The sequence below is a fragment of the Hirundo rustica genome, chromosome 1, assembly GCF_015227805.2.
Source record: "Hirundo rustica isolate bHirRus1 chromosome 1, bHirRus1.pri.v3, whole genome shotgun sequence".
NCBI lineage: Eukaryota > Metazoa > Chordata > Aves > Passeriformes > Hirundinidae > Hirundo > Hirundo rustica.
The window spans coordinates 34,809,797-34,823,103 of NC_053450.1; the positions used below are offsets into that span (position 1 = coordinate 34,809,797).

The 13,307-nt window shown below is 38.9% G+C and overlaps 1 protein-coding gene across 1 annotated transcript in view; it reads left to right on the plus strand.

The window, feature by feature from the left end:
- Nucleotides 1–6,882, plus strand: part of CPA6 (carboxypeptidase A6) — a 68,743-nt gene extending 61,861 nt beyond the window's left edge. The window contains exons 9-11 of the mRNA XM_040068161.1: nt 72–274; nt 5,294–5,378; nt 6,695–6,882. Of these exons, the coding sequence (XP_039924095.1) occupies nt 72–274; nt 5,294–5,378; nt 6,695–6,882 (476 nt within the window). The remainder of the gene's footprint in view (nt 1–71; nt 275–5,293; nt 5,379–6,694) is intronic.
- Nucleotides 6,883–13,307: the final 6,425 nt, after the last annotated feature.

A 13,307-nucleotide genomic window follows, 5' to 3' on the forward strand; every position in this document is an offset into this window, starting at 1 on the left:
GCTGAGCCAGAAGCTGACCCTTGGAATTTCTCTGTGGTTGTTCACCACCAACTTTCTCTTTCAACCTCTAGATGAAGGTGCTTCATTACACCCCTGTGATGACACTTATTGTGGTCCTTTTCCCGAGTCTGAGCCTGAAGTAAAGGCTGTTGCTCATTTTCTTCGCAAACACCGGAAACAAATAAAAGCCTATCTGTCCTTCCATGCATATGCACAGATGCTGCTGTACCCTTACTCCTACAAATATGCAACCATTCCAAACTTCAACTGTGTGGTAAGTACATTAAAACTTGGAGAAGTGCTCCTCTGTATATTTTTTGGTACATTTTGTTTTGAGACAAGACTTGTTTCTTCAATACAATATAATACTGAGCAGTATTTTTTCTGGATCCACTTGCAATCACATTTCTGGTTATATAACCTTCACTCACCATGAGTCAGTGGCAATTTGATTAAAATGGTATCATGCCTTTCATCCATCAGTCCCTTTAAATTACTTTATAGCATAAATCCCTAAGTTTTAATTATAGTTATTATAATTTTATTTAATTAACTGTAATGAGAATTACATAGTTAGGTCCTTGGGCATCTAGCTGAAATTCTGTCTCTTCATGCTCAGAACTTAAACATTAGGAGCATAAAGAAGAACATCTTCAATGTTATGAACAAAATAAAATTGAAACTGTTTATGTTTACCAATTCAAGGAGGAATCTCTTAGATTTCACCAAAATTAAAGCAGCAATTGTACAATGTATCATTCAGGTCGGACAAAGTGTTTTTAACCCTTTCAGAAAAGCAGGCAATTAAAACCAGGAGTTTCTGTATATTAGAAAAATAAGAGTAGAGTTTTTGATGTAAGCCTCTTGATTCACAGATGAGTACATTTCACATATTCCATGCTCATTCAAATGCAGAGCTATTTCCTCTGCTTGCAGTCTGAGGTCTGCTTTAGCCAGCCTCCTGTTCATAAAACCCCCCTTATGGCTTATTCTCTGAGGGACACACGGCTAAGCTTTGCTCCCTGTTTGCTCCTGCTCACAGACCCACATTGCACCAACCAGTTTCAAGCCTCTTTCTTTCATCCTCAGTCCTGAGTAAAATTACATTTTCCATTTATCTCCCATTTTGACCTTGAAAGTTGCAGTGACTTTTAACTTGCTGGTTTAAGCTAGTTTTCTCCAAAGGAGCTTAACTGCACCTTAGATTTATCCTGTGCAGAATAAATGATGTTGTCAGTCCCTGGGGCTCGACTGAAGTTTCACTCAGCTGTTCCATCGGGGCTGAGCAGCCAGGACTCCACAAACTAAACTATCTTTGTAGGTTTATTTCTGTTGAGACACTTAATTTCAGTAGCTACTAAACATTATTCGGTCTGATGTTATTCTTGTGAAACAGAGCAAATTAGGAGTTAACTAAACAGCCAGAGGAGCTAAAAATGAGACTTGTGGGAACTGACCACTGAACCCTGTAATGACTGTGGATAAATTTATGATTTTTTTTTTTTTTTTAATTCTACCTTTACACTCTTGGCAAATAACAAGGAGAAAGGAGTTTCCCAAGTGAACTGATGACTATTTAGTTAGCAAAATAACATAGACTGGGTATTTAAAATCATAGGTTCTCATTCCTTTGAAGATCAGCAGGTGCAAGCATATTTTTTTTTAAGAACAGACAACAGAGGAGAAAGTAAAGATGTGGTGTTAGGAAGAATAAGTAACTTCTCTGCAAGTATATGATTATTGGGTATCTGACTAAAACGTCAAGAGTAATATAAGCAGGTGCTATAGATGGGAAATTCATTGTAAGGAGAAGGAATATTTATCTGAGAGTTTTCACACACACCAGTATATTTTGTTGTTCTTATTACTTAAGGGATAATTCCATTCTAAGATGGGGCATAACTGCCCCTCAGCTTCTACACATTCTGCCTTTCCACCCACTGCTTTTACACCAAAGGATCCCAGTTTTTATGTTTAGCAGGTGTTCCTCAGGTATGCAAGACCTTGGATCAGGCTTCTCATCAAAGGGAGTGGAGCACAGACCGAAAGGAACAAAAAAACACTAGTTTAAACAACTCCCATGGACAAATGGAAGCCAAATACCAATTCTAAATATCTTGTCAGTATTTTAACCTCATAATTCTTTTCATTGCAGTTGGTCAAAAACAAGAGGGAGGTTTAAATGGGAAACTGAAGTTTATTTCCTATTTCCTGTTATTTATACAGCTCATTATAGGGATCATTGTGAAAATTAAGGGAATGCTTGTTGGTTATTTATTTGTGTGTTTTAATACTGGTCTACAGCCAAAGGCTCCATCACCTGGTGGCTCATAAATGCATAGTTTTTAGTATTTGAAGTCTCCAAAATGATGACTTAGGCTCAGGTTTCAGATTCTCCAGTTTTCTTGGAAATTGCAGTGAGCTGGAAAGCGATAGATCTCTATTTCCTGACACTGATGGAACAAGCATTGTTGGTCTACATGGGCAGTGTACAGTGGAAAACAGTAGGACCCCACATGCATAGCAAATAAATAGCTTTTGGTGCTAACAGTAGCATTGGGCTACAATGAATTCTGAGCAGAAGAAAGGCTGTTTCTGTCTGGATTAGATAATTCTAGTGAGCTGTCAGTTACCATTTCAATTAAAGCGTTCAATTATTCAGAGCTGCTTTGAAACTGGAGAGTGGTGTACTAATCACAACATGCATATTCTGTTCTAATTTGGGCTCAACTCTCTTATTAACACTCTTCTGAAATCTGTTCTTTTAAGATGCACAAAATGAAAGTACTCTTTTAGACTGAAAAAAAACACCAGCAGAAACACACATCCATCTCCAGAGTCTTAAATTTCACCTGATTTTCATCCTTTTTCTTCCTGTACTGTTATTTGCCTTAGTGTTTGCAGTGAACTTATATGGCATGACTGAGTTTGTGTACATCTTTGCAAAAATCTGGTAATTTTATGTGGCATGTTCTCCTTGAGGGTGTTCAAAGACTGGTTTCCTGGGATTATTCTGGATCCAGCCTGCACAGTATGATGCAGTTGAGAACTGTCCCTTTTTGGGGCACATGGGTCTAACAGTGGAAGCCAGCTGCATTCCTCAAGGCTTCAAGTTCACAGAGCCCACATGGAGGTCACAGACTTGGGATGCTCCTGGTCTGACCTCCCGATAAGTTTCTGCCTCTGCACAGAACCCATTACTGTTGTGCTGATTTTAAATGGGCATTGCCAAACTATTTCTTCAAAAGATTTCAACAGGATTATCTGTTGACTCATTGCTGTACAGTCCGTAACTCAAGCACAGGGAGTCTTCTTGTTTGTGGCTATGTTCTCCTTGCCATGGTGCATTTATCAGGACTTTGTCCTCCACCCCCTCAGCTACCCCAGCTGAGCCCTGTCTCCTGCTCCCTTGGCATCAGGCCTCTTGTCAGGCCATCCCAGCTTCTCCCCAAGACCCTGGGATGGTAAACACAGCTGCTTGCAAATTTTGCTTGAGCGACAGGGTCTCATACTTGGGACAGTGCAGGCACCTGACAACAGCTCCTGGCTGCACCTGGAGCTCCCCCTTCGCCAGATCCTGTGCAGCCACAGCTACCACAGTGACCTCACACTGCCACCCCACCATCCTCACAGGGTCCAACAACTCCAACCCCATCATGGGTCTTGCGTGTCACAACTCAGAAGTCAAGGCATCTAGAGGAAGAGTGCCAAGTCATAGCAATTCTTCCTTCTCCCACAGGACAGGCCCTTCTCATCTTGGGTGTTAGGGTGAGTCAGAGGTTACCCCTTACACTGACTGACAACCACATCCCAGCCCTGCAGAAGTTCCAGCAACACTGAGTTAAGTGGTTCTTGCCTCCACGCTCTCTCATGGAGGTGGCAAGAGGTGAAGATGAAAAGCTCAGAGTCTCCAGCACCATCGCCCTTCTGCTAAACAAACAAACATTCTGGTTGTGCATACCAAATTTTTGTAATGGAGCAAAAAAGTGCTCTTTCACTTCCTAAGAGGAGTTATTGTGTAAAATAAGCTCTCCAAAGCCTTACCTGCACATCGGATAGTGAAAATGAACTTTTTTTTTTCTGGAATGACATTTAAAGCAGTTTTCTCTGGCTTCTCTACTCAGACAGACAAAGCCTGCATGGGTCAGACCAAGGATTAAGTCAGAATCCCAACTCTTTGACAAGGGCAAACAAGTGGAAGGTTAGGAAAAAACATATAAATGGAAAGGCAAGTATAGGGTAATCCTTCTCCAGTGTATTCATTTAGTGCCTGATGAATAATAAGGAAAGGACTGAGTTTATGAAAACTTGTATAAACCAAACAAACCTTCTGTTCAAGGAAATAAAACAACACAACTATTGCAGCTTCGTGCAGTAGTTCAAAGTCCAGAGTTTCTAGCTCCAAAGATAATAATTTCCTGTTCTCCATGGAGGCATGACTGCATTTTCCCAGCCTTCATTGTATATTTGCCAATATCCTTTTCTTTGGGATAATATTCCTTTTCCTTTTGAATATGCACATCCTTTCTGTGTGTTTCAATGCACTATCCATATGTGACTTTCAGAATTTTCCATGGGCCAGGCCTTCTGTACGCAGTTTCACAGGATGAACCATGAACCTCCTAAACAGCTTTTCGGCTGCAAGCTGTTGCAATGTGGGCACTGATTTTCCCTGTACAGGACTGAAACCACGTTTTTGAAATAGTGGAAAGAGCTCCCCAATACTACATCATCAGGCCCCAGAGAAAGTTAGACCAGCAGTGAACATTCACCTGATGATCAGAGATTCAGGAGTGGAACTTGTCTCCTTCCTTCTTCCCACTCTGCTCACTGAACCATTGTGAGCATCAACAAGGCATCATTTCTCCTTCACAAGCCCAGCAGAGACAAGGTTTAGTGAACTGGGAAATTCATCTTCAGAAAATGCATGCATGGCTTTTAAACTGCATAAAAAGGAGATTATTTCATCTCATGGTCTTACATGTCATCTAAATTTGTTGTGTTGCTAAATTGACATATATACCTATAATTATAAATGCTTAACATCTGATCATTCATGGTGCCGTGAGCTCATTTATGCCATGAAAATACCAAACCAAGCTTTTCAGGGAGCTGCTGTCATTAAAAACAAATAATGCATTTATCCTTTACAGTCATTTTAACTTAGCTGCCATGGACTCATGGAACACAGCGTTGCACCAGAGGTCAATGATCCATTGACTCAGGTTCCAATCACAATACAGTATTTAATTCAAAGTCTAATTTATGTATTTGAATTTTCTCTCCTCCCCAGGAATCCGCAGCCTATAATGCTGTTAATGCTCTTCACTCAGCCTATGGTGTAAGATACAGATACGGCCCTGCATCCAGCACTTTGTGTAAGTTTTTCTCGGCAGGTTTGTGACTTTGACCTTCCTACAGTAAGAAGGAGAATACCCTTATTATAACAAAGAATGTAAACACTATTTAAAGTGAACTTTGTTCCGGGTTCTGAGGAAGGCAGAAGAAAGTTTTGCAATTGATTCAGTCAGTTGATTGCAGTAAGATTAACTCAGCTGATGCAATAAAAGAGATTAAAATGCAATGCACTTGAGAGTCAAAAGCCAGCAAATAACATATTCATACCATATAAAACTATGGGGTTTTTTAAAAACAAAACCTAAGGTCTTTAAAACCATATCTTTATCAGATACTGCAAATGCACCACTAAGTTGTAACAGCATTTGTCAGGCAAGCTCTCTGTAGAGAGGTAAAAGAAAAGTTCAACAGGTTTTAACGAGACACTTTTTTTTCTTTACTGAAACCTTGAGGTCTGAATGCTGTGGCTAACGTTAACAGACATTAAAGAAGTGAAATGCTAAAGACTTTTCGCAAGTAACCTCCTGCATCTCCTCTGCTTTTGCTGTATTTCAGCTACAGTTCCACTTATCATAGGCCTCCATCTCACAGCATAGTCATCATGTGCTCATTACACCGCAGTCAGTCACTATGTCGAAGGAAAAGCAGTGTGAATTAATGTCAGAATTGCACAGATTACAGCAGGCCACATGAGAGATGTAGCTGTATAAAAAAGTGTGTCTTGTGTAATCAGCATATGGAGATAACGAAAGCATGAGCAGCACACTTCCTTGGGCAGGTTTGTTAATATTAGACCCCACCTATGCAAATGCTGTCATGCTGTGGGGAAATGGTGAGAAGGTAAGACAAATGCTAAGAATTTTAAAAGCATTTTAAAAAGAAAAAGGCATATTACTTTACCAACTTTCCCCTGTCTCACTGCAAATGAATTGCCTAAAAAGCCCAGTTTATATCTAGGAGTATGCAGAGCTCTCCAGTCCAGCTGGGAGACCTTTGTGGTAGGAAAGCTTCAGAGTGCTCACATGGAGACAAAAACAGTTAGAGGCTTTATTCTACATACTCTCTTTAATAAAACTTTTGCTTTACACATAACAGTTACAATATTTTTTCCTATTAAGATAAAGGGTCTAATCCATGTTGTGCTGAGCCCATTTCATCAGGTTCTGGGTGCTCATGCTATTCTCTGAAGGGTGTTCAGGATGAGGGCAAGCAACAGCTGGAGTTGCAAGTATACTCACTGAGTCCCAGAGACAAAACGCCGAAAGAACCCTCTGGTGATTTCAGCATGGCCTGCATTTAACACTTTTTGATGCTTTCTCTGAATTGCCTCTTTCAGATGTGAGTTCTGGCAGCTCTATGGACTGGGCCTACAAAAATGGCATCCCGTATGCATTTGCATTCGAGCTGCGTGACACTGGCCATTTTGGATTTTTGCTTCCCGAAACGCTGATCAAACCAACCTGCACAGAGACCATGCTTGCAGTTAAAAATATAACTCTTCACTTGCTGAAGAAATGTCATTGAGATGGATTTCTAGGGGCTGGAAGTAAACATTTTACTCCTAGTGCTGATGCCTTTCAGTGTGTTCAGCTGCCACTCTAAGTCTGGCCACTTCCCATTAGCATTCTAGAAGCTAATGGGAAATGTCATACTGTTTCTGCCAAACTAACTTAGTGGAAAATGGAAAAAAATCATTCAACATCTGCTCTTCCAAAGTCCATAAAGTTGATATACTAACTTAGTTACCAGTTTGGTGCAAAATAGTTTCTTCTTTTTGCTATAAAACTTTAATTCCGCAATTTCAGTGAGGCCGGCCCTAAAAACTGCCACTTCCAGGCAGTTTCAGGCCATGCACCTTTCCCTAACATGAAGACTTCCCATGGGGTCTCTTGAACCAAGGGATGAAGTTTACATTCATGTAAATATACCCTGTACCCTGTGACCCAACAGAGGCCTGTATCTACAGCAATAAATGCCTTATAGTGGTAGCTGGCTGCACTGCAAGTGGCAGTGTGGCTTCCTTTTGCGTGTATACGTACATACATACATATATGCACTTTTGTGATTTTTTCATATTATGCAATAATTTGAACCAAGGTTTCTTTTAACTGTTCAGAGAAATCTACTTCCAAATGTATATAATTGGAGTGGACTCAAAATCAACACAGTGTCTTTGAAAATATAACTTTCCTTGTGATGAAGAATTATAATGAAATACTATTGAGGTAGATATTTTCCTGCTTCATGGAGAGACAAAGCAACTTCCCATTACTTGGAACCTGAAGCTGGCAGTCGACTGGTGCATTTGGGCTCTGCTGTAGACAGTGACTGCCCATTTCCACAAGCCAAGGATTTAGCCTTAAGCTGTAATTAACTGATGTTTTATTTATCAATATTCTTGCAGTGACTTCTGTAGCTCTTTGGCTATGTGGCTCTTCTTCCTGGAAGTTGTATTTTTTTGCATGTTTTAAAGGAATTAATAAATTTTTAATGGGTTCTTAAGTGAGCCAGAGGTGAAGGTAGAAGCCTTACAGCTGAAATAAAGTGAATGAGCACTATGTTTGGAAGAATAATGAAAGCACAGAGAAGATAATAACACGTTGTGGGATTTTTAGTACTTTTAAAATACTAATTTTTTTATCTTATTATATCTGCAGAAGCATATATTTTACTTTATGAATTTTGATTTTAATCTTATGCCATTACATATGAACTAAAACATAATTGTTAATAAAATTGTCAAAGACACTTAAAGTATTCTTCATATTTTACTTAAGTGTTAAAACTTTAGTTCAAGTATGTAACAATTTTACCTATCTGTAAAACATTCCTGATGCTAAGGATGGAGAATTAAAAAAACCCTACATCCTGTGTAAACAGACATGTGAACTTTGCAAACAGGCAATCTTTATAAGTCTTATAAGGGAAGTATTGTATTTAATTAAGAATATCATCGTTTTCTGGACTGCAAAAGGCAATCAGTGAGCAAAGATAACAGAATTGCATTCTATTTGTCTAACATTTTGTTAATAAATGTGTTTATTTTACACAAGTTTCTGAAGGCTCGTTCAGATTTGTTTAATTCAGTCTTGTTTGAATAACTTAAGTTTCTGTTCTGGTTTATTAAATGTCTAGGGGACAGAAGCCCTCAAAATAGTAATTTCCAGTTGCTTATGACCATAACCATTAAATATTTTGAAGACAGCAATAACTGTCTTTTGCTATGCACAGATTCCTGACCAATGGCCTTGATAGTGGTGTGAATGATCAGCACCAATCATTATGTGGTATTCTGAATTTAGGTGAAAAGATTGAACTTACTACAAAGACATAAGAGACTGAAGAAGAGATGAATGAAGGATGTCTAATTAGCATGAGGCAAAATTACCTCTGAGTTGCTACAGTACAAGCACGGTCCAGGAGCAACCAGATTCTTATGTGATGGTTTGATTCCTGCTTGCAGTCCAGTAGTTCATCATGTGAAGTATTTCAGCTTTATTCTCATACCATTACAACTCCTCTGGTAATGAAAAGTAATTGAACTCTTGGAACAAGAAAGGGAAACAAACAAATATCCTCCTTTAGGTACTAAAAGGACCTAACATTTTAGACTTAGTTGACTTTCTTGGACAGAAATAACTGCAAGTATTCTTAGATTTATCTAAGAAGCTTTGACATTTAGAGGTACTTGATATCAAACCCTTTCCGTGAATAAAGCTACTCACTAGTATATAGATGGACTTGGCTTGAATACTATGTATGTCATGCAACTAAGAACTCTGAGCTGAGTTTTGAAGACCTATTCAGGGTAACTTAATGTCCCATAGCTGAAAACAAGTGTAAACAGTCTCTGAGCCCTTTAATTTCAGGGCCATTAAAGCTAGTGGAAAGACAGTCACTACGAAAGAACAAACCCTGTTTCCTGAATTAAATTTTTGTAAGATAATTTTTCAGCGAAAGAGTGATTCTAAATGGAGTAGTTTACCCTAAGGAAAAGACTAATGGCAACCAGCTATTTGGATATGAAATAATACAGCTTTTGTGACTTGTTGGGGAGGATGAAGCCAAAAAGCCCTATAAATATGATTGCCTATATTCTGAGAATGAGAAACCTGTAAGTGAGATAGAATTGAAAGTAAGTTTTGATGTTTGAGATGTATTAGCTACTGGATGTCTGGGAAAACAGTTATGTGACCAGCTGAAGGTTACCTGCAGCCAGACCCAGGTCAAATGGAATGTTCTGTCTCACCCCTCAATGTATGGTTCATCCCACACCTGTACCCCTCCCCTGAACTATCAGGTATCTGTAACCCCATTGGCACAAGTCCTGTTCCAGTCCACCTCGAGACCCCTTATCAGGGGGTTGCAAAGGTGGCTTGGTCTCTTTGCTTTTTGCTCTCCCCCACTCCCAGCCTCTCCCTTCCCCCACCTTCCTAGGCCTTGCCACGAGCTGCAGCCTGGCAGCTCAGAGCAAGGCCCCACATCCCTTACAATAAACCTCATCTTCTAAAACCTAACTTCAGAGATCTCTCGTCTACATTTATCTACACCGTCCTGGAGTCCACAGCAGCAGCAGTGAAGCAATTTCTACAGTGACTTATGTTACTTCTCAAGAACAGCTCTTTTTGATTTCTGTAATTGCTTGCTCCTCTTCCCTTTGTATTTTTCAGCAATTTTTACAGGATGACAGAATTGAGAAAAGTGAATTTATTTTATGATCATAGGTACAATTTATCATTCAACACAATAAAAAGTACATGAACAGCAAAACAGTGTTTAGTAACCCAGCAGACAAAATCACATATATAGTGATTATGTGAAATTCAGAAGTTACACTTCCATTGATTATTCATAGAATAATTACAACCACTTCTGTCACTTGGAAAACAACATTGTTCCCTTTTTTTATAGCTTTTAATTTTTACAAACAAACCCCTGAGATTAATTAATATGAAGGAAACAGGTCCATGCCTCTTCAAATCACCCTTCCAAAAACCAAGTATTACATTATATACATTACAACAAGTATTACAAGTATTAAACCATCATTCATAAATTGATAAAAAATTGCTTTTGGAGGTCAAACCTTGCATAAAGACCACTGCTGATGGCTGAAGCTCCTTGTGTATTTTCCAGAAGTTGCTTCAGAAAGGTCAGTGTATTTGGTCACTCATAACATATAAAGCCTATGGAAAACTGCAATTCCTTTCTGAGAACTGCGATACCTTTTCCAAAATTTGAATTGGAAGAGTCCAAATGACCTTGCATGCCAACATGCATTTATATCCAAAGCCATTTATATCCAGATTTAGATCTGCTTGTCTATAGGAAACAGCATTGGGCAGATTTAGCTGCCTACTCAAGGACTGCACAAAATAGCCACTGATGGACAAGACTGTGTCTAATTCTTACAGCTGGGAAGAAAGCTTTGTATTTCCTATTAAAAATAAGTTAATATTCAACTGCTCCAGTTTATTTCTGTTGAACAATCCTTTCACTTTTTTATATTTACATTCATTTTAATGGTATCATTTAAAGAATAAATGGTAGGGTAGCATGGGTAGGGTAATAAGAACTTTTGTAAGCACTTTGACTTTTCCTTTGGTTGTGCAAAACTGCTATATCATTTCCATAGTTCACTGTTTTGTATGTCCAGTCACATTGTCTCACACGTGTTCACGATTTTGAATTCCATGCCTAAAAGCCACATATTATCATCTTCAAGCAGTTCTTCAGTGATAGTAAAACACCAGAACAATATCTCAGATGCACAGAGATACAACTATTGTTCTGCTGTAGAAAACAGAATAAGAGAACTTAAATTTAAATAAATTACAGAAAGATTTTTTAAATATAAACCCTGTGGCATTAGATACACTTCTTAAAAAATATTTTAAATGCTCATGACACAAAATAATTTGTAAATTTGTTGCAAATTTAGAAGTCCTCTGTCCACGGAAAATGTAGATTATTTGCCATGTGCTTAATATATGCCTTACTCTCATAACTATTCAGGATAAAATATTCAGGTCCAAACAGCTGTAATTGCCTTCTCTTTCATTGTGTAGGAGGAGAGCTGCCTTCTGAGTGACTGCATCGATCTTCCAGCCCTGTCAGCACCACCAAGTCAGGAGTACTGATGCTGTTGGTGGGTCTGTCTTGGGGGAAGTGGAAAACTCCAGAGTGGTTTTCACTCTTCTTGGCTGAACGTGCCTGTCACCCCAAGCATGATGTGCTGGTTGAGCAGCTTGTCAGAAATTCACAGCCTTATGCTGCTCTTGGTGCCAAAAGAGCCTGCCTTAACAACAAGGTCTTCTGTTAACATCTGCAAGTTTGGGAACTAGCAGTGAGCTAACACATGATTCTCTTTAGAAACCTATGTTTAGGGCAAGGATATTGAGAACAGGGAAATCTTTAGTCCCTGAATATTTGTCCTTGCCTGACGGGCAGGAGCAGTCAAGCAGAAAGTGTCAGGTCTCTCCACTTGTACAGCGGACCTTTCAAGCCCTCTGGTGAGAGACCATGTCAAGCAGAGTAGGGCTTACCCTCGGATTCAGACATCAGGGAATGGACTCATAAATAGTAGATTCAAATGTTAATTGAAAAAATCTGCCACTGTCCCCAGCCATGCAGAAAGCATATTTTGCCTGTGACAAGGAAAATCCATCCATTGCCATAAAAATGTGGGGTAATATATTCCATCAGTCCTGCCTGCTCTGAAAGTCCAGCCACTTCAGCACTGCTTGGCCTTTTTGAAAAAGACATGTGGCGGAATAGCCATAACAATGAAATATTTTAAACTACCCCCAGGCCTATAGGAGCATATACTTTATATAAAATAATAGATAACAGCTTCTGAAATAAATATTGTGGTATGACTTAGTCTTTTTCACTGACTATGATGTGCCAGGCTATTCACCTGCATACCAGGATGGATCAATGCTGGGAGGAGTGTCTCTTTTTTTAACCAGTTAATGAAACTTTTTTTCCCAGTTCTGAGCAGAATTAGGCCTGAAAATACATAAACAGGTAAGAGTTGGATAAAGTAGTATTTTAAAAAGAGGATTTTAAATTTTCTTGAAAATAATGCAGCTGTTAAAATCACAGCCATAGTTTTCAGGTGGTTTATTGTTTTCAGCATGTCATAACTGGAAAGAAAAAACATTTATAGCAGCCTTGAAAGCTGAGCAGAGATGACTGATCTACTCACTGTTTAATTTCCCTTATTTCATTTTGCTTTGTTTCTAGATTGAGAAAATGTGTTGATTGGGCTGAATTGATGGAGTACAGGCGAAAAGCTGAGTGTAAAGGATTTTTCTGTGCCTAATGAGCTAGAAATAGCTACTAAAAAAAAAAAAAAAAAAAAAAAAAAAAAAAAAAAAAAAAAAGAAAAGTAGCTTTGTCAATTTAAATTCTTTATGTAGACTAATTGCTTTACACTGTTTGAATCAAATTATCACATTCATAGAGGTGGTTTGGAAAGATCTATTGTTATTTTGTCGTAAGCCAGCCAGTTTTCTAAGGGTTAAAATAGTGACATGTCTACTAGTGTTGTAGGAGAACCAGAGGTGCTCTTTGGCCTTGACAGCACAGAATCTGTACTTGAGCCTTCCCTAACAGAACAAATTTGCTCTATCATGCTGCATGCACCTTCATTTTTCTCTTCTAGCTTCAAAAAGGAAGCTAATACTGTCTGTCGGTGACAATTTCAGGCTATAAAAGAGCCTAATTTTTGGTACTAAATTTAAAACATGAACCTGTTAACATGCGTGAACTTCCCCACTTACCTACGCAGAGCCATTCACACACGAACACTGTGTCTGGCTGCACAACATGTACTGTGTGCTGGTTTATATAATGGTGTAGCTGCAATTCTTGGCAACCACAGGGCTGCTGATGGCAGGCAGCATGTGTTCAGCATCTCTCCTCTGCCTGCTGGAAGCACACGT